Here is a 22,206-nt window from a genome sequence, read left to right on the forward strand (position 1 = left end):
CTGCCGCTGCCGTGAACGCGGGGAACCCTGCAACCACAAAATTCGTCATCACCGATTTCTTATTCCTCCATTGATATTCTGCTACGCATTGTTCCTTCTCATCCCACGAGATTCGCATTTTGACGGCTACTATCGTTCATTCGATTATGGTTTCCGATTATTGGATTGCAGATACAATATGTAGTTATTGGCTCGATTGGAGGTTTGAATTATTGGTTGATTTTTGGTCTCATTGTGGTTTTGAATTATCGAACATGTAAAACGATCAGTTATTGATAGCGATCCTTATTTGTAGTATGGTTTTACTATAGTACATTTTCAATTGTACAACGGATAAATCATTATTCTATTGCTTCCTCTATTTTTAAATAAATTGCGTATCTTGTGAGTTGGGATTTGTATATACAGTGGCGGTCATATGCTCGATGTATTTCAAATTAAATATTTTGTTTACCCTCTGCGAGAAATTTTAATTTTATATGCATGAATTAAAAACCGTAACTCATACTATTTTTCTGTAAATTTGCATAATTTAAAAAAGTTAATAGGAGTAGAGGGAGAGGATAGAGAGAGAGAGAGAGAGAGAGAGAGAGAGAGAGAGAGAGAGAGAGAGAGAGAGAGAGAGAGAGAGAGAGAGAGAGAGAGAGAGAGAGAGAGAGAGAGAGAGAGAGAGAGAGAGAGAGAGAGAGAGAGAGAGAGAGAGAGAGAGAGAGAGAGAGAGAGAGAGAGAGAGAGAGAGAGAGAGAGAGAGAGAGAGAGAGAGAGAGAGAGAGAGAGAGAGAGAGAGAGAGAGAGAGAGAGAGAGAGAGAGAGAGAGAGAGAGAGAGAGAGAGAGAGAGAGAGAGAGAGAGAGAGAGAGAGAGAGAGAGAGAGAGAGAGAGAGAGAGAGAGAGAGAGAGAGAGAGAGAGAGAGAGAGAGAGAGAGAGAGAGAGAGAGAGAGAGAGAGAGAGAGAAAGAGAGAGAGAAAACTATTTGAGGTTATGTAAAGACTTAAATTAGATACATTTGCACATTACAACCACTGCAGATTTTAATACTTGATTACGTGCAAATCGATTGCAAACAGAACGTAGTCCTGCATTACACATCGTATGTCACTAAGAAAATTCAGGCATTCCACTTCGTTTGTACGTTTAGTTACTCACTATGTAATTCTTTCTTTTCCACGGTCACCGTCGTCTTTCCAATGAGAGCTTTAAGGCGCACAGTTACTTGTTAGAACAGCACTTTTTACTAACCATTAGCGCAAGTTAAACAATACTAATTTGCCATTTAATATCAAGAATACATTCTGATCAAATAGAAATAAGCACAAGTCCGATATAGCCGCTTACCTGCATATTGTTGTAAGCTGGAGTAAGCGTTGCTCAAGGAGTCCTGCAATCCATTTAGAGGTGTACCCGTAAGGGAATTGAGCGCTAGGGACGTCACAGGACTGAGACTACCTCCGGTAGACCCTTTAAAATCGAAATCAATTCGATTATTCAATTTTTCTTCGATTCTTTTCTATTCTTTCGAATTTCTACAATAGCGCCCAATCGAATAAAACAATCGTTTCACCCCTGTTTTCTTTTTTCTATCTTTTGTTTTTGGAAAAGATAATCTCCTAATTGACATGCTTCATGCTGTAATACTAACATACAAAGAATAGGAACAAAGATAGCTTTGGTAGTATTACGGATATTATCTTGTTTGTTAATTGCGTAGACGCGTTTTGCATAACTACTACAAGCAATTTCTAAAATATTGTTTACAGAATAAATTATTTAAGTAAAGTGATTTTGTTTAAAGTTGTTCTTAGAGAGTACCGTATATAATACAATGTTTCAACGTGCAAGTTTGTAAGTATGTATATAGTTAATTGCAAAAAGCGATTATATACATAGCGTATTATGCAGAGCGTTTCAGAAATAGGTGGTCAAAGTTTGGTATTCGATTCTCACGATCATCTCTTTTCATTCTTGTCGTTCCATCTTTAGGGAGGGTAGACACCAAAGTTTGACTGACCACTTATTTTTGAAGCTCCCTGTATAATTATGTTTAAAGAGAATAATACTTATGAAAATATGATGTAATTGATGTGTTCGGCTGATTGATCACATTTTTGTCAAAAGAAAATAAAAATTCAGAGGAAAGGAGTTCGAGGGGGAAATTTCGTTATGGAGGGTTACTTCGTGTAACTCGTGTCAGTGTTTATTTCCACGTGTGTTATATTTAAGATTTAAACAAAACCTATAGACAATATCTTCGGTGATTGTACATGCATTATTACATTAATAATTATCGACTGCTAAACAAGATATCTTTTCTAATATGTACGCCATATTATTTAAAAATTTTTAACAGCATAAGTCTTGTAGCTGACTGCAGAAAAGGTTTTGAAATATACAAGCTACTGGTGAAGGATTATTATCCTTCGTTGCGATCTCTCTATTATATTGTCGAATATTACGAAATAAGACACACGAATTCAAGGTTTAATTGAAACATATTGGACAAATATTAGGTGATCTTCGTTCTATCAAGTAAGCAAGTAACAATAATTACAGGTCTAATCAGCGAATAAAGATGTAAACGAAAAAAGGAGAAGATCAGATCCGTAGCTGCTTCAGAATTACATCACGATCAAGAAACGATAGGTGCAAGTGATATATAAATTACTAATAAATTAGAATATTAACGACCGAATACAGAATAAAAGATTAGCGGTACGTTTATATTTTCCTTTCACATCCAGTTTATTCGATGCATAATTCTCTAAAACACCTTGCAGAAGAGTGAATGTAGCTAGATGATGAGAAGAAAAAACGAAGAAAATGAAAGGAAAATAACCGTAGAAGAGCGAAATTGAACAAATTAATCTATAAAGACTTGTTATACAGTTTCAATGATCTCTTCTCACCTGTATTTCCGGTCTTTCCAAGAAGGACAGCTACGCACGAAAAAAATGTGCACATTAAAATGCTGATGTGCGTTCGTATAAAAAGGAGAAGGAATTAATTAAATATAGGCCAAGGAAATAGATATGGTAGTCGTGACTAACGTTATTGGCAAATCGATCGCATCGTGAAAATCGCGTGTATTTTGAACGAACCTTTTTAATTAGTTAAAATAATGTTTGATTAATTTTATTGATCATTTTTGCACGACTTCACTTGGAATTAGGTAGATTCGGACGTAAGGAAATTAATTGATTTCTTTGAGAAAGGACTAAATCTCATATTTAGTACGTATGTTGCAAACTTTAACGATAGTACTCATAAAGAATACAAAAGATGCGTAGTAACAGATACGAGAAAACTGTTTATTAAGAGTATTACGCGTGGATATATGCTTGCTAATTTAATTTAGCAATGTTAATCAGTCTTAGAGATACCGTCATTTTGTTGCCGTTCGACCAAAGTAATATAATGTGACGATTCCTACAATATTGAAGTCAAAATATTCTGAAAGAAAACAGTCGAAAATGCGAGGGGACAGAGATATATGTGCGATGGAATCTGGTATTACGTCTATATGCAGGTACATATCGGCCATATATGTGTACGAAGACGAATATGTATAATCAATTGCAATGTAGCTATTGTATTCGTATATTAAAAATTACACGAATTAGAATTTTGATTCATTAATGCAAGAGTATTTAAATATATGATAATTTCAAAACCGTGGGTTCTATTAAATAAGGATCGGTAAAAAATTTTTTGAAAATTTGCATCACAAAACTACCCAATAAGTCTAAAGTAAAATGTACCAACCAACCAATCGATCAACGAACACGCAACATTCATTTTAAAGAATAAAAATTTATTATCAGAGAAAGAGTACAAAATATAAAATAACCCTCATACACTGGAAATATGAAGACAATAAAAGCGTACTGCAACAATGTAACAAAGTAAGACCGTTTTCATAGACATATGGTCAACAATGTACTCGCCATTAGGTACGAATATGCAGCACTGTCACACAACGAAGGGTTCAGTGAAAAAATGGTACACGTATATTTTTTTTCGAAAATGAAGGAACATAAGAATTATTTTCTTGCTCTTTCTTATATCGTCATGAAATTTTCATTACAAATGTATATTCAGAATGATTTTTTTAAATTTTCAAGGTGATTCTTTCAACTGATAATATAATTTTACATTAATTGTACAAACTTAAATAGGATTCTGGAAAAACTATTAGTATTAGACACATACATATGTAAGTCATACATATATTGCTAACGTAGTGATCAACATGTTAGATACTTCTTAGTTGTACCATTTTTCCTTGAGTCCTGTATATAAGACCCAGTACTCATAAACGCATCTATTGCAGACGTATTCCAATTTTCTTGAAGCGAACCAAATGTGAAAATTGAGAGGCGAATAACACGAGAAAGTTAGAATGTCGAACGGCTAAGATTAATTTAGTAATTGTTAATACTATACCAGGCAATGCGACACGTACATAGCGACATACCTGCTGTAGAATTCGCCAGTCCGCTTAACGCTGAAACACAGAACACGTTCACGATATTAACAAGCGGAGTTAGTAACGTGTTTACATATTCAGCACGTGAAAAAAACTTAGCAGAAATTTACGTAACCTATACTCCGTACAAGATAAGGTATTCGTCGTGTGATATCGCCACTTTGAATCGTTATGATTGCTTGAAACGATCACGGTTAACGAAAGATGAACAGTTAAAGTACATAAATATAAGTGACAAACAGAGAAAGAATCGCATTAATATTTTAACAAATCACTTTTTTGGATTTTACGATACGTAAAGATGCCTGTTCACGTTCTTGCCATTGGAAAAGTTTCTGTGAGCTTTTGATCAATTGAGTTTTATAAAAATTTTGAGAAATATAAATGTTAAATCTCGGCAGAAGCTATCCCAGATTTGTTAATAGGAACAATGAAACAAACTTCCTTTTAACTTGACCTTTTTGTACAACGTAGATTCAACGATTTTCGTAGATAGAAAAATCATATAGAAAAATCATATAAATAAATATATGTATATATAAAATACGAACAATTTCAAATGGAACAAATTACAATAACCAATTAATAGCTATCAGAATAATCAACGTCGTACAAAATATATATCAAATATTTCACCAATATGATTTAATCACAAGAATGAACGTCCTTGTGATTTCCACCATGCAGTTATTTTCTGAATTTAATATCATGTATCTCAAGCGTTTTTTCTTGCGAAAGCACGGCACTTCCAAATAATCACATTCATTTTTTCTATACTAGAAACGAAAACGAACAACACAATGCACATGGTAATAGAGTATTACGTAATAAAAATAAATGATAATAAAGACTAGATTTTTCAATGTTACCGGATCTGTATGTGGTATGTGTTGTATCATGATGGAAGTTTCTTGTTTTACTCACTGTTTGGCGACACCTGAAGGTTGCCGTTTCCGCCTGTCATGGCTGCCAGGGTGACCAGGTTCTGCATACTCATCGGTGATACTCCTGCATTCGCTGCAACGTACATAACCGAACACACACGGAATGATTAGATTGTAAATCATACACTTGTACCACAACACGTTAACGCGACTCGATATTTCGTTACGTAATTCTTGTAATTAGTATAATTGACTGGATTTGTTCAGAAAGCCTTATAGTATATTTTTCTTGGCTTTCCCGATCAAAATTGCGAAAGAATTCCTGGCAATAAAATATTAAGTCACGTTTTTTTCACAAGATTGCATCCATTACAAATATGTATACCTATAGACTTCCTAGCCTGTAGAAAAAAACGATAAAAGCATACGGTAAATACAGTATCCTTAAGACTGCATAGAATTCTCATATTCCCCACTTTACCAACCCCTCCATCCAGAAAAAAGGAAGGCACAAAAAAGGAGTAGAGTACACTGTATCGCTTTGCATATGTTTGTTCGATGATACGTTTACGTAAGTTCTGGTCATCGAATAACCACACGTTTCTTAGTAATAAACAGTAAATATGTGATTTCACATGGACGCTAATAGCAGGTATCTACGGCGATGTATCATTATACTGGCATGCTTCCCAACCCCGTTAAATGAATCATTTCATTATCGCGAAGACAACTCGGGGAAAATATACGGGACTGTTATATACAGTCACCATACGTGAAACTTACGAAACGGAACATCGGGACAAACAAAGACTCGATAATGTACTGAAGGAGGACGAATGCGTATCGAATGTTTATTCGACGACGAAGTGCAACTTTCAACGTTGCACAAAGAATAATGAATGTTTATTTAGTATTAAGCATGCGGTAAAACGGATAAATTGCATAAAGTATGACTGTAATTTCTTTGCAAGCTGGCAAAATTTACGGTAGTTGTGGAAGAATAGAGCAGTCGCAGACGTATACTGGCGTATAGCTGTCTTTATTTGCTTATCCGATGAAGTTTGGTGAAGTTAATTTCAAAACTGATAACACTGATGTGCATTGAAATTCGTACGTAAACATAGATATCAAAATATTATTTCTAATTACCAAATTAAAATTTTAAGACAAATTTAAAGAATTAATTTGATCGATATGTATTAATAACTCTTCTGCTACTCTGACCCAGTTTCTTTCATCGTTCTTGTTAGTAACTTGTTTTAAGAACTTCGTCAAAGAAAATCATAAGAAGATTATAAAAATAATATAGATTGAGAATAACGTGGACAAGATGAAAAGTAAAATAAAAGCAAAAATAGATTCATGTAAATAACATAAATTAGCAAATGTAAAGCAAAGAAACAATGGACGAAAATAAAATATAAAATATAAATGGACACCAACCATACTCACCGGCGGTATTGCTCAAGGACGCGAGCGTCGCCAGGCCTTGGAGGTTCGCAGGGTTAATTTCTGGCGGGCTTGGTACAGCGGGGGCAGCCGCATGCGCAGGAGTCGCCGCGCCGAGGCCAAGGTGTTGTTGCAGTAACAATTGATGCTGTACGCTCGACAACGCGCTTGCACCAGCACCTGCCGCGACCGGAGTCGCCGCGCTCGTTGTCGCCTGAAGTTGTTGCAACAGTTGCAACGAGGCTGGCGCCAAAGCAGGCGTGTCGTTCTGCAAACAAACGTAGCTTCCGATAAATACCTACTTTTTTATAAGTCATACGTTTCTGAGTAGGGGTGTTGTTGTAAAAGTAGTATGAAACAACTGCGAAGAAGAAAACTTTTGCATGTTCTTGCCAAGTTACACGACGCGGAGTATCGAGATTGATTTGGATTTAGTTTAACACGTTCCATGTTGTGCCTTCCCGCGCGATTTTCTATATACACTGAAAACCTCAAAGAAAACTTTTTTGCCGAAAACGCATTACGCGATACATAACATATTAAGCATGCATAACTAACCGACAGTGAATGATCAAAACATTATATTGGAAAAATCAGGATAAAACCGGGACTTTGACTCTTCCATTTCTATAGCCACATGCTGGTACCATCATTTACTTATTCTAACAATTCGACACAAGCAAATCGATAGCTAGTAGTAATTTCTAATGCATTCTAGCGATTAGTTTAGAATCTACTTCAATATGTTAATTTATAGTACTGTCTGGCAGGATCTTTGGTCTCGTAGAATAAAATGCATAGAAAATAACGAATTAAAAATGTGACAGTAATAATTCCATTTTGAAATAAATTGTCTCGTAAAATAATTCTTAATAACCCGGTACTTTAAGTACAGATGGAGACTAATTACTTTACATTATTATTACATTATTATTTGCATTATTATTATTTCACGTAGCGAATTACTCTAATGACTTTATGTATCTGTGTATAATCTTTTTTTTTATGTTAGTCAATTAATACGCTAATAGAAATATATTTCCACTGTTTTTACGATGTTTAAAATCTCTTGTATTCTCGCGAAAAAGTATTTCAGAATCAAATGTCAACGATCGATCAAATTAAAACTTTTTAATGGAAACATCGAGGGATTAAAATTTCCATCGAAAAAGAAATTTTATAAATCAGATACGTTTCAAAGATATCGTCTTCTAGCATCGTATAAATTTCATTCTCTTTTGTTCATTCACAAAAAATACTTTGATTCGCAATATGCACATGTAACTTTAAAGGTTCTAGGAAAATAACTTTACGAGAAAGTATTTCATTCTCGATGCAAATGGGCTCTTTGATATCTGGTAAAAAGGTTGGGTATGAAATATTAAAGGTACAGACAGTCAGGTAATGCGGCGCCATGTTGACTCCTGCTATATTCCAAAGATTCGTCTGAAGCTGTTGCATCCTCTTCTGGTCCTTTTCCTTCTGCGTGTCTGCAAATTTCACAACCAGCGGCGACGAACATCCCTGAAAAAATATATATAAGGTATATGTTAAACATGCCTTTAAAATGCAGATCGTATAGTCTTGACATTAACCCTATAAAATGCTACATGACTTCGAACTTATGTACTCAAATCAATACTTAAAAAATTAGCTACTTTGTGAGTCAGAACTTATAAAGCTATAAACAAAGATTTTATAAATACTAATCATCTGGCATAACATAAATTTCTTTGTGATCATGATTATGTCAAAATTAACATTATTACTATGTACTACTAGCGATTAGCTTACTGATTTTCAACGTAATTCACTTAATTCCACTATCATGCAAGGTAAGAATATGAATGACTTTAAATATGAATAGGTGCCAGTTGTGTTCAGTAGGCCAACTAATGAGATTAATTGCCCCCAATTTTTGGGTTACTATAGAAGTCACTAACCACAGAAGTATTGGCTAAGAAGAAAAAGGAAAAGGAGAAAGGAAAATTTGAAATTAGAAAATCTATAACCAAAATACCGAACTGTGAGAACGGATCCTAAATCGAAGATATGTAATGAAATAGTGCTAGCTTTATATTTAAAATTATCGTGTTTGAACATTCATATTAAAATCCTCTGTTTTAAGAAAGTTGTACAAGCAATACTTATAGAATTATTAAAAAATCAGTCGTGGCTTTTGCCAAATCTTGTAAAAGAAGGTTAACTGAGGCGATCTTTGCTGATAGAAGGAGATCGAGAATGTGCAGGTGGTGTGTTTTCAATGACCCAGTATACGATGGTTAATAAGTTTTGAATAAAGAGAAATCACGGAGCATCGCTTTTTCGTGAATCCATGATAATTAATAACAACTATAAAATATATGTATAAGTCCTTTGAATTGCGGGTTATAAAGGAGAATACGAAATACGAGACTGCTTACGCATCTAATAAGAAACACGAAATCGTGCCAGTTAACTCGACCACGAGAAGTAAAAGCTCGAGGAATCTGCAGCTGGAAATATTCATGATATCAAAATGGAATTGCTGTTGTAGCCGCGTGCCTTGGCACGATTTTCTTTCACCGGTCGAAACCAGACATCGTATACATAGGTTGTAGGTGTACCATTAGAGGAAGGAAAGGGAGGACACAATTCCATAGAGTGTGTGAATGTTGCTTCGAAGTGTCTACCGTCATTATCTTTTCATCAAATTGATCGATACTTTTGTTGAAACTTTTATCAAGTTCGTGTGAAACGAAAAGAAAGAAAGAGTGATTAAGTATTGATTGATAAATATAGTGTTGTTTGAAAAGCTCAAGTTTTGAAGATGATTATTGGGGATGATTATCTTGTTTCGAAGTACTATTTCGATATAATTACAAATAGTTGCAAAATTTATACTTTTATTTATGAAAATCTGATAATTCTTTTAATCCCAATTAATCTTGTACCGTTAGTGACGTTTAAATATTAATTAATGATTAACTATAACTAACTTCTGGATATTGTCTTTTGGAAGTATCGCGAAGTATGCTCTATTTATTACGTCTTTAGCATGTCTTTACTAAGAAGGGTGTGTAATATAACTAAGTAGGGCCTGTCTTTACTTACAAGATGTCCTATGTTAGATGATGGATGGAACTTTTGCAAGTTTCTTTTAGGATTTACGTTATCAGGCACATCAGTTTTAATAAAATTAATCCCCGATAGAAATTAGCCGCGGGAAATCACATCGATTAGAAATTAAATTAGAATAAAATCTGTATGACGCTATTGCAGGAAATTCAACTTTAGTAATACAATTCTCTTTGTACGAACAATATGGTTTATAAACTGTGTGTAATTAAAGAAATGGAAATATAAAAGAGAAGTTTTATAAACGTCATCACAAACTATTTCATTCTGAATGGAAGAAGCAACGTTTGGTAACAAAGTGTACCTTTGTTATCAAACATATTCGTTTCAAAGACGATTAGAACGAGGAATGCATCGTGCGGCAAAGGATAAGTAGCAAAGATAGAGGAAACAACTGTGTTTTAATTTCACTCACCTCCATCGTTTGTGAGTGATGAAGAGCTTTAATGGCGTTGATAGCGTATTGTTTACTAGCGAAGGTAACGAAGGCACAGGCTTTACTTTTCCCGGTGCTGTCTCTCAGCACCGAACATTCTTCGATGGTTCCATAAATGCTAAACATGTTCCTAACATCGTTTTCGCTGAACTTCTTCGACAGCATGCCAACAAACAGTTTACGTTCTGAAAGCAAAGAAGGTGAAATAAAATGAGTATGTTCGTTGGTCAATTTTTCTAAAAAATATTCAAACGAGTAAAATATTAAATTACTTAATCCGTTGATTAACCATTATCGTCACAATTATAATAGTTGTGTCTCGTTAGAGAGCTAACGAAATTTCAATGAGTTTCGTATAATATACATAATATATTTATGAAAGTTCTATATAGATAATGTTCACATATTTTCTTGTCTTACTGTATGTAAAATACTAGTAGATCATTTATCTTTAGCAATTAGCTTTAAGGTGTATTTCTACCGTTAAGATGAAAGGAAGTGGAATGAAATTTACACTTGGATCACCTGGAACAGTCAATCGTTTCTACGCGTACTGTACTTTAAACAACGCTCGAATACACAAGTAACGTTAGCTGTTTTCTATTTATCGTGTCATAATAAGCATTTAGGTATCACGCGGTCAGTCAACCACGCACCATTTGAGAATGACAGGTGGCGAGGAGAGGCGGAAGTGGCCCGTCAATATTTGTTTAGGACCAAGAGAAAAGGTCTGCCCGGAGAAAAGCCGCTTATGTAAATTCAGCGTCGCATAGGGTTTCGTGCTGTGATGCAAGGTAGCCGACTGCATCTCTGAATATCTCGATCCACGCCTCTCTTACTCTTCTACATTTGTCAACCCTTCGATTCACCGTTCTTTCTGCTTTACTTGATTCGCTCTCTAGTCACATATACGTATCCCTGCGAATTTTCTATCAACGAAATCACCTCCACAAGGGGCCTTTCCCTTTATTTTATAGGATAAGTCGCATAAATCGACCGGTTGAAATATTTTCCAGCGAAATAATTTGAATCAGATTTCGTGTCTCTGGAATTATGCAGTTTGCAGATGCATAGTTCCGCAAAATGACTTTATTTTCATTATTCTTTAATGCATAGCGAAATAAGAATTTCTTTAATTAGGCAGAATAAAAATGATAATACATACGCAGTCGGTTATGACTAAGCCAAATGAAATTTTTAAAAATCTAATTCGTATTACAATACAAAAGACGGTCAATAACCTTCATGCTTACTGTCTGGTTGAATTCAATTGATTCAATTTGAATAGGAAGAGTTAACCTCTTTGCATGTTTCTTCGTTATTCATGCATGCGCAAAGAAAACGGTACCGTACAGTTCATCGTATATCTGAACGTAATAAGTTTATTGCTACGTATCGAATTTTCTAATGCTTATTTTTATCGGTACATTATCGATAATCACAGAATTTCGAAAAAAATGTCTTATACAATTTTCCTCCAAATTAAAAACCCAGAATTTCTTCATTCAAATCTAAATATGTAACATCTTATTTTGTCCGAAAATAAACAGTTCGCGTAGCTTCGAAAAATCACATTCCTCGTCCTCAACCTTTAAACCTAAAATAATATCGGGTATCTTCATATTTCCTAGTTCATAAAAGTAAAACATTTCTGTTCGATATTTGGCTCGAGACTTTTGCACGATACGAGTTCAAGGAATTCACGGGAATCCTTTCTCCGCAGGATTCAATCAAGAAATCATTCGACCAATTTTTTGAACGGTTAGTCGCAATCTTATTGTAGTTACAGACGGCTGGCAAGATATTAACGATTCGTAAGAATTCTCACACCCGATCGATTTCTGTTTTTCTCTCTCTCTCTCTCTCTCTGTGAGAGGAAGGGAGGAGATACTTGGCGTACTTAAATCGATCACAGGTCGCCTCAAACCGAATTCAACTCGTTAACAGTTTCTCCATTTCTTGATCGCGTAACGAGCCGTGTTTCATCGAGGCTACCCCTTCCCACAGTTAAAGGCTTCCACGGTAAAAGAAATAATAAAATTGAAAATCAAGGGAAACGGTCAGCGAAAGAGCAGAGGGGGAGTGGGCGAAGGGGATGGGGAGAGGGAGAGAGGGGTAGAGGAGGGGGAGGGGGAGGGAGAGAGAAAGAAGAGAGATAGAAAGGGATGGAAACGGGAAAAGGGGTGAGGTTGTGGAAACCCCGCACATATTCGTCGATTGCGCCGCAAACTCGTCCCCTGTTAACGATTTAATTACTTTGGTAACCTAACCGGATACCAGAGCAGCTCGCCGCCACGCTTGCCCCCATGCATCGTATCAGATTTTCCACGACGGAGCTTCATGGAGATTGAAACTGGTCTCCTTCTCCTCTGGCTATTCACCTCGCCGCTATATCCAGCCACGAATTATTTTCCACGAAAAAATTTCAAGCCCCGAGCTAGTCCGTTTCTCCCCCTCGTACCCTTTTGTCCGGTGGCATCAGTCTGCAGCAAAACTGCGAGCTTCGCTGGAATGTTTATTAAATACCGAAGACGTTGGTCTGCCGCGAGGATCTTGCTCGTTTTCGGCTTTCCACCGAAATTGCAAGGTAAAGAGGGTGGATTGCTTGATGGTCGAGCTTTATCTTTAACCGGAGAGGGTGGAAGAATGTATTGAATACTTGCAGATAGATTGGAGGGTAAGATCGAGGATAGGGGTTTCGGTGAAGTTGGGAAATAGGAGAACAGAAGGGATATACCGGTGGAACGCGTTGGATATCGTTGATTTAATTCAGTTTGCGGCAGCGCGAGTACCGGGTAACAATCTACGAATGCCCAATTTCCAGGTAGTAAATATTCAATCCTTTTACTTTTATCTTCCCTTTAGTTTCCTCTTTTCTTAGTTTTAACTTTGTTTTCTGATGGTAGTTGATGTCCATATTACAATCGAAGATCATACAGCAAAATACGACCAGTTCTCATTTTTGTTCCTCATTTCACGACAATAGCGTCGCATGTAGCGGTCGTGTTCCATTGTAAATCATATGAACGTGCGTGTTTGCGTACCGCATATAGAGCATCGATTTAATTTTCCTTTCATTGTTCATCGGATTCTTGAACGGCTGTTTTCTTCACGTCCAATCCATTCATTCTCCAATTAATTCGCGATTCCGACGTACGCTTGCGACCGAAAGCCGTATACCTCGACACAGTTCGGTGTTTTTTTGTTTTCCCTCATGGTTTTGCGCTCTTCTCGTGGCCACTGCTGAGTGTCCGAGCACGAAACCGCGCAAATGTTTGTAAATCAATTTTACGTACCATGTACACGGTATTTGTTCTCCTAATTAAATCGCGAATTTCGTTCGTGGAAACCATTCCCGGTTTTCTGTCGAATAAATCGGTAAAGACGGGTCACGGCGTGATAGACCGCGCGCGTGAAAAATTACTATAACCAGCCTAACCGTAATCCCGCGCACGGTACCAATTAACGTTAATTTCTTGTATTACGTGGAAGATATTAAGAACATCTCTGTTTGATTCGGGCGTTTTATAGAATTTGTAACTTCTGCTATACCGACGTTTCTGGTATATTTCATTTTTTTTGTGTCTACATCGATGGTATCGAATAGAAAATTTTCATCTTAGTAGCACGAGACATTTTGTATTTTTCACTTATTTATCTTACGAGTTTTCGTCAATTCCTGGAAGTTTTTTGGTAAAGGTGATGTCCTAAGATACTCTAATATTATGGTTGATCGTGATTCAATAAGAATCAAAGGAACGATTTAAACGTTGTCCAGACGAAACTACGAGTTTCCGGGGAATGTTAGGAAAGATTAGATTTGCGTCACTCCTTGTTTCGTATTCGGTAAACTGACAGCAGGGCTCGCGCAGGAATATTCTTGGTCTCTTACGGCCTCACTTCCGGGACATTCGCGGTCCTTTGCCAGAATGAGAATTAACTTTGTTAATTTAATTCCCGGCTTGGCCACGTTCAAACTAACTGAATTTCAACTAGGCTGAACTACCGTGTTGCTAAGCAGACCGCCTTCTTGTCTATGTGTAATATATCTCTATATTGCGTTTGCACCGGATGACCAATTATAGTCGGCAATTATACATTGATTCACTTGCTGGGACAACTAGCAGAAATTGTTTCGATAAGTGAAATACGCGAGTCTAAGCAGAATTTCGTAAATATTTCAAAATCGAGATAGAATTATAACGGGATCTTGCTAATAACATGATGGCGGTGAACACCAAAGGCAATCCTGAAAAGAATTAACTCTTTATGTAATTCAAGAATTATCTTATATCCCTGTCACTTTATTTCTTGGAGGTATGCAAACTGTTAAATTAACAACGAAATTACGAATATCCATTTGTTTGCATTCATTTACCAAAAAGGAACAAAATTTCATTTTTTTCTGTAAAAATATTTTTTCCTAGATCTGTTACGCGAGCTTAAACGAGCTTACATGTTCTCATATGGGACAGTCGCACTTGTAAACTCTCACTCTTTTATTCTCTTTCGAGCCGCAATAAACAGTCAGTACGTTGAAAGAAGTTCGTGTCGAAAGGTGCACAGGATGAGGGCGAAGGCCTGGGTGAAACTGACCATTAACGCGGTAACTGTGTAATTGCCTCGCGTCAGTTGAATATCTTTAACTTTGTTTGATTTACTGGTATTAAGCTTGCAGTTTTTTCTTTCTCTGATAAAATTCTTATATAGTAGAATCCCATTTATCTGAACGTGTCGAAAGACAAACAGTTTTATATAAATGGAATTCACATAATGGAGCGAATAATGGACAGAATAAACGCCAATTTTCCTTACATTTAAGTAAGTGAATTCAAGAAACAGAAGTTCAATTAATCGGGCATTAACGACAATTTCGTTAAATGATATCAAGTAAATGATGTTCTACTGCAAATTAGTTGATGGTTGATTGACATCGAACGAGTAACGATTCAGATCGATTGCTATTAAATCGAATAGACGAAGTCTTTCTTTGAATCTCTTTAATTTTTGCATAGACATCTTCTTTGTGTTTTATGTTAATAACTGTGATAAAGTTCCTGTATGATAAATTCAGACATGAATTATGCCAGAACATTTTTTGCGATGTTCATGAGAATAATATGAAGCGTCGTTCGATAAAACAAAACCACGTAGAGGTTGATTCGCTTTGGACACAGGTATGTGACTCGTCATTAGTATGTCGCCGACAGAACGCGCAGGAAGTGACGTCAAAAAGAGGCAACGATTTATAGAGAGCCACGAATTCCGATTAGTGAAACGTTTCAGCTGCACGCCGACGGCGTGACTGTAAATTTTCTTTTCATAAAGCCCAACGTGAACGGAATTCCTTCCCTTTCGATCTATCGTGGTAGTTTCTCTTTTCATAAATTCAACACGAAGGGAATTGTGATTTTTCCCGCGATAATTTCGAAACGATCTCAAAAACTTCGTGTTGTCGCATGACATGTTTCACGTAGTCGTAGATGTTTTGTAAAAAAAATCATTGTATCGAATGTCTGGAAAAACAACTTTTCTGTATTCGTATCTCGTTATCATGTTAAAACACGTGACCGAGTAGTGTATGTAGAAATGGATTTTTCGTCACCATGTACACTGTTTTTTCAAAAAGGAACGATACGGATAGCGGAATCCTACTTCAGAAGCGTATCGGTGGTCCCGCAGCTTTGTAAAATCGCTTTAAAGGTAGCACAAGGCTGAACAACGTATTTCCTCGATTCCCTGCCGTTAGTAGTAGCCCGTATATTTCGCGAAAGCCCTCGTAGTCGCGTCGATTCGCGAATATCTTTCTCGCGACAAAGATTACGCGGCCCACCCGTAGAAATGGGACCATAAATTTTGGGATGTGACGAGCGACTGGGAGGATCGTCCGCCTTTTTCGAACGCTACGCGCAACGTACCCCGTTCCAGGGATAAGCCTCGTTCGGATTAGTCAAGTTCAATTCGAATCGTTTAATGAATAATCTGACTACGGGAAAATACCTAATCTCCAAACAAGTCAGCTACTATACCGATTATAGCTAAGACTGAACATAAAATTTAGGACATGTCGAGTTGTAAACCTGTCTTCTAGGAAAGATATTAGCTAGTATGAAACAAAGATCAAAATTAATACGCAAGAGCACAAAGAATCTTTTTAAATGAATTCCAAAAAAGGCATCGAATCAAGCAGAATAAAACTGAGAACGAAACAATGCAGGAAACGTCGACGGACTTCGCCAACCGGATGCAAGTCGAAGGTGCCGTATCCCATACAAATATCCAATTAACACACCGTACATCGCCTACGACTATTCTCTGGAGAAGAGAAAGGTGCATCTATGTTTATGCCTCGTCTCCGCATCGATATTCCCAAAAGCAACTTTTCAGGTGGTTTACCGAACAGTGCGTTGTACAATAAGTACGAGTCGTTATACTAAAACTAAAAATGTTTATTTATTAAAACACTTGTTCTAAATTATAACTGGTATTACATCATAATTATAAACTACGCTGATCGTGATTTATTTGTTCGCGCTTAGCGAATTGCTTAACTGGACTGTCTGTTGAACTTGATGACGAGGCTGTCGATCTTACGACGCTCAACAGTTCACTGTCTCTTTGCTCTGATTTCGGGGGGTATTTATGGTGTTGGATAGAGGTTTGCATGATTTTGTCTCTGGATACTTTGTCTCTGTGACATCATCTTTTATGTGCGGAGCAGAAATATCCGCTTGTGTTCCTGAAAACCACAGCACCTTTGCCCGCCACACTTCTACTAAGTTGCAAATTTATAATGTTTATGTGTTTTTTATGTAAATAATTCGAACAATTGTCAAACTCTCTAATGTATGAATCGCGTTAGTTTGATCAGCCTAATGGCCAAACAGTCAACAAGAACGATATCGATAACCACGTAATTGCTCGCGTACTTATAATTATACCTAATCGCTGCATGGTTAACGTAACAGGCTTGGTAATACGCAGAATATCGCGAAACTTCGTGGCACGCGAATAAGAGCTGTGGAATAGCAAGGTTTGTGCCATTGAAATTGTCGAAGCAAAATGGCCAAAAGCGTTATATAAGCTTTCATAACACGGTTGTTTGCCAATGCTGCAACACACGTTTATGTTCCGACTCTATATAATCATTCGGCCAGTGCGCTCGAAATTAGCATAAAGGACACGTTTCAGATGATAGGCGAATATTGTCCCTCGTGATTTCTGTATTTTGAAAGAATAAAGTAATGTTATAATTGAAGAAATAAACAAATTCTATAGAATTTTGTTAAAAGACGAAGGAAATTTTTTCAGTTCGATCGACGATGACGAACGATAGATAATAAAAGCACGAGTTGGTCGAAGAATCGTGATTTTCCAACAAATCCAACATTTTTCCATTCCGTTCACCTAGATTTATCGAGAACATAACCGTGTTCCACGATTTCATATTTATTTATGTCTCGCTTGCAACAACCCACCGATTTATGTATGCATTACTCACACAGCGATACATCCCCGTTCCTTATCACCGATGTTAAATCACCTACGGAAAATGACGTATAACTGTAAGATCATTCGAATATTATAATGACATTAAATCCCTTACTACGAACTCCTTTCTTATAAAACATCTCAATTCCTTTTCCGATCATTCCAAAACCTATTGGGTTCCAGGATATTTCGGCATATTAAAACGAAAATCTTAGAACAAGGAAAAGTTAACTTATTTGTCCGTATAATACGAAACGTCGACTAACAATTTCTCTGATATATTAACGAACGAATTAACAATAAAACGAACCATCGTTTTTATTCTTTCCGAAAGAAAATAAAATTACAAAGAAAACTAAGTAACAAAAAAGGGGGTAGTGGAGAGTAAAAAACATAAAACATAAATAGCAATAGGGTCGAACGAGATCTCTGTTTGTACAAAAGCTTCTTTGTGCCATGACATAACAAGAAAGCGTGACAGGTAGAAATACGACGGTTTTAATTAAACTTTTAATTGCCACAGTTCAGACTACTCGTATTACAATTATTTCACTGCGACTTCTATTAATTACGACATCTGCTCGCCTGCTTCGATATCTAAATGCAATACCCTTTTGGCCCTGTTATATTTACCGAATTTCTGTAGTGTTTCTGCGTGTTGGCATTTTGCGATCGTTTGCTATTTGTAATTCATAGTGATCAATGTCGGATAAATTTCAATGAAAGCGATATAACATATATTTTATAAATTGATTGCTGCTAAAATTTTGTATTTCTATATCCCAGTATTGCTACACGTACGCTATGTACACGTATAATAAGTATATTTATAACGCTTTAAGAAATATCTTTATAAAATCAGAATCATGCAGGATTAAACATCTCTCGAGATTCTTAACAGCAATATACAACTACGTTAAAGAACTTGGATAATAGACCATACATCTGAAAAACAACGAAGAAGCTGTATGAGACTACTATGTTGGAATTGCTGCACGTAACGATTCCCGATAGATTTTTCATTAAACGAACGGAACATTCGCGAGACCAATGGACAATGAACGCTCGTCGAAATCTCATCTCCTAGTATTCTTTTGCGAGATACGATGCGCGATACCAGTTGGAAGATAACGACAAGATTGTAGGTGCAGTTTATACCGTGTTGGGAAATAGGTTGCCATGGCCAACTCCTCTGTATGTCATCTACACTACCGCAGGTTTCAGGAAATTTTATTTTAGATAAAGATAAATAATAACAATTTACAGCAAGATAAAAAGTAACGAATCATTTCAACTTACATAATCCATTATTTTTTATTTTAGAAATAACGTAAGAACAAATTTATGCTATAATTATCAAATGTAGCGAAGCATGCGACTTGGAAATAATCGTTTTAATATCTCTGATTCTCAACTCCAAACACTAGTCTGTGATTTCCTTGTTCATGATCTGATGATTACTGAAATCACGCATGTTTACTATACATCGATTGTCATTGAGAACAGTACGAAACACTTTCTAGAGAAAGTTGGTTGACATTTTCTAGCTACAGCCTTGGAAACGTAAATCAACAGGTGGAATGCTGCGAGGATCCTGGATGACCCACGATAATCATTGAAAAATGAATATTTTTTCATTCAATTTATTTCTTTTTATTTTGTTTTAATTTCGTTTGATTTTGTTTTAAAATAGAAGTGAATGGTATTATGATGAAATATATAATACTTTTTTATTTTATAGCGCAATCGAATAATGTACTACTACACTATGATAGGTTTCATTTTATTTTATATCGTAATAGGATAGTACGATAGACGCTATACTGGAGTGTAACACACGCTTTTGGAACATCAGTTACTTTTCTACGCGTTGTACTCCACCCAATACTAAACTCACAGTACAAGTGATATTACGCAAGGTGTTTGAAGATTTTAATACTCATAGTGGAAATATGGCATCTTTAAACAGTTCAAACATCTACAACACTAAAACGCTGCTTAACAAATACGGTATTCAATGTCGAATAAGCGTAGACCCAGAAGTTCCTGTGTAAATCGTTGTGAATTTCCGAAAATTTAGATTATTTACAATGGTGTTGGCATAGGATAGTCTAAATACACTTCATCCGTCCTAACTGTGGTAATGAAACGTTTCAGAACGTTCGTTACAGGTTCTTTAACCATGCGATTTATACAGCTCTCTCGAGTTGTGTTGGCGCGAGGTAGGGAGTGTCAAAAAGGAGAAGACACAGTTCGAAGACGAATCCGCATTCCAGCCTTGAAATGCATCGTATACGAATCACGTTGAACCTAGAAACGAGTACCTAAACGTGTGAATCCCATGAATTAGAAATTACATTTTCTTGATTCATATTATAAAACGATTATAGTGTACATTGTAACTACGCTTTATTTCTGTCCAGGGAATCGGGAAATCCACAAGGAATGAGATTCGAGGTCAAAGTTTTGAAGCTTTAATTTTTACTGACAAGAAACTGATACTTAATTTCATATTCGAATTAGTACGATGAATTCGCTGCTATCCATACATTAACCTAAGATTTTTGTATATAATTTAAATTGTGCGAAGAGCTAAAAATGAATAATCTTTCATAAATTTTTCTTTCACGATAACAAATTTTCATTTAGTTTTATATCAAAGCCTTGGATATGTCAAAACGATCCATTTATTCGACTGGGGTACTAGCCAGAAGCACTCTAAAATCATCAGATACTTTGAGACTGACAATTCTAACCAAAGACGTCAGAAAGTCAAAATAAAAAGAAAAGTTGCCGATCCACGCCATCAACGAGGATGAAACATGACAGAAGGGGGTCCTCCACAAATATGACACGATGAGAACACATTTGAGTACCTACTGCGAAAAGAAATAGCGGGAATGGTGGAGCGGCAATGGACGTCTTTGCGTTCCGTGAATTGACATGACACACCTGCTCGTTCGAGTACGTACAGTTGCTGGAAGAGACACAGGAAGATTATAAATTACAGTATTAAGTGGGGACAATGATTGTTCTACCGTATAGATCTCGAAAGTTGTCAAGAGTAAAGAATGCTCTCGCATACAATCAGTATGCATAGATGCATAGATCTTATTACATCGTATGACGAACATTTTTTAAATACGCTGCAAAGGAGAAGTTAGTTACAAAATCTGAAGCTTTTTACTTTCCATAAAATGTCTCAAAACACCCAATGCTCGAAACACTTGAAGTTTAACTCCTGGCCGATTTACGATTTCGTACATTTCTTTCAGCAACTGTACATAAGTTGAAGCGAAAAGGTTCGCGGTATGACTGGTCTTCCTCTTGTAGACTCGTCTCTCATTCCCTTTTCTCGCTTTGTCCAGGAGAAACCGACTTTGGAAGAAGGATGAGCGATGCGTGATGCAACGAGAGGAGAACCGGTTGGACACGTGGTTTTCTCGTGCCTCTCAATTTGTCTGCTTGAGGAACGAAGAGGCGCGAGGCAAACACACTTGACGTGACTTCACGAGAAACGAACCGTTTTACGATTGAATAGTAAATAGCATAATGTGTAGTTTGTTTAGAGGTTATTTTAATTTCTTCCTTTCTATGTTGGGCTGGTTTGCGATGATCAATTAATTTGTAGAAGCAGAACAGTGAATCAAATAATTACTACTCACAATAAATTTTCTTCTCCTTACATATTATTTTAATTCTAATCACCAAACTGAAACCAAAACAATCTTTTACGAGGAACATAAAATCACGATATTTTAGCACTAATTTTTGTGTCCCTTTTCATACATAGTAGGTGCTGCGTGTAAAAATAAAAAAAAAGAAAAAATAAATAAAAGAGAATAAAAAGGAAATAAAATATCGATCATCCACCGATAGAACTGTGAAATTTATTTTTCGATTTATTTGTCAGTAATATCGCGAAGCTCGCGCCATATATAGTTAGAGATTGACGGAAATAGAAAGAATAAATTGTTTTCCAACGAAGGTATTGTTGTATACGGACAAGAGTCGAGTTTCAGCCAGAAATAAAAAGAGGGTCGATTGTGTCTGCCTGTTCGATCTTGAGACGTATCTTTCAACGTAATAATACAGATCTACGAGAAGGAAGGACTCGATACGTAAGTACATGACTACCTGTTTACGTTAAGATTCTGTTGCGTAACAACGCGTCAAGAATTCTGTTTTGCACGTTGAAATCAGTCAGTTCGAACAGATGTTCAAGGATATCTGATGATTTTATTTTTCTTACTAACCATGACAAATGCTAATGTATTTTAAATACAAAAATAGAAACATTAAATGCCTCGAATTTAATGTATTTACTTTTACTTTTGATAAAATTT

General features: G+C 36.2%; 1 protein-coding gene across 1 annotated transcript in view; it reads right to left on the reverse strand.

Moving 5' to 3' along the window:
- The window catches only part of LOC100744069 (CUGBP Elav-like family member 2), a 300,281-nt gene that overhangs the window by 7,724 nt on the left and 270,351 nt on the right, over nt 1–22,206 (reverse strand). Inside the window, 9 exon segments of the mRNA XM_033322123.1 lie at nt 1–27; nt 1,147–1,194; nt 1,336–1,458; nt 2,904–2,933; nt 4,460–4,501; nt 5,408–5,500; nt 6,811–7,084; nt 8,212–8,340; nt 10,349–10,554. The exon segment at nt 1–27 is cut by the window's left edge and continues 17 nt beyond it. Of these exon segments, the coding sequence (XP_033178014.1) occupies nt 1–27; nt 1,147–1,194; nt 1,336–1,458; nt 2,904–2,933; nt 4,460–4,501; nt 5,408–5,500; nt 6,811–7,084; nt 8,212–8,340; nt 10,349–10,554 (972 nt within the window).

The sequence above is a fragment of the Bombus impatiens genome, unplaced genomic scaffold (genome assembly GCF_000188095.3).
Source record: "Bombus impatiens unplaced genomic scaffold, BIMP_2.2 scf_0551, whole genome shotgun sequence".
Classification (NCBI taxonomy): domain Eukaryota; kingdom Metazoa; phylum Arthropoda; class Insecta; order Hymenoptera; family Apidae; genus Bombus; species Bombus impatiens.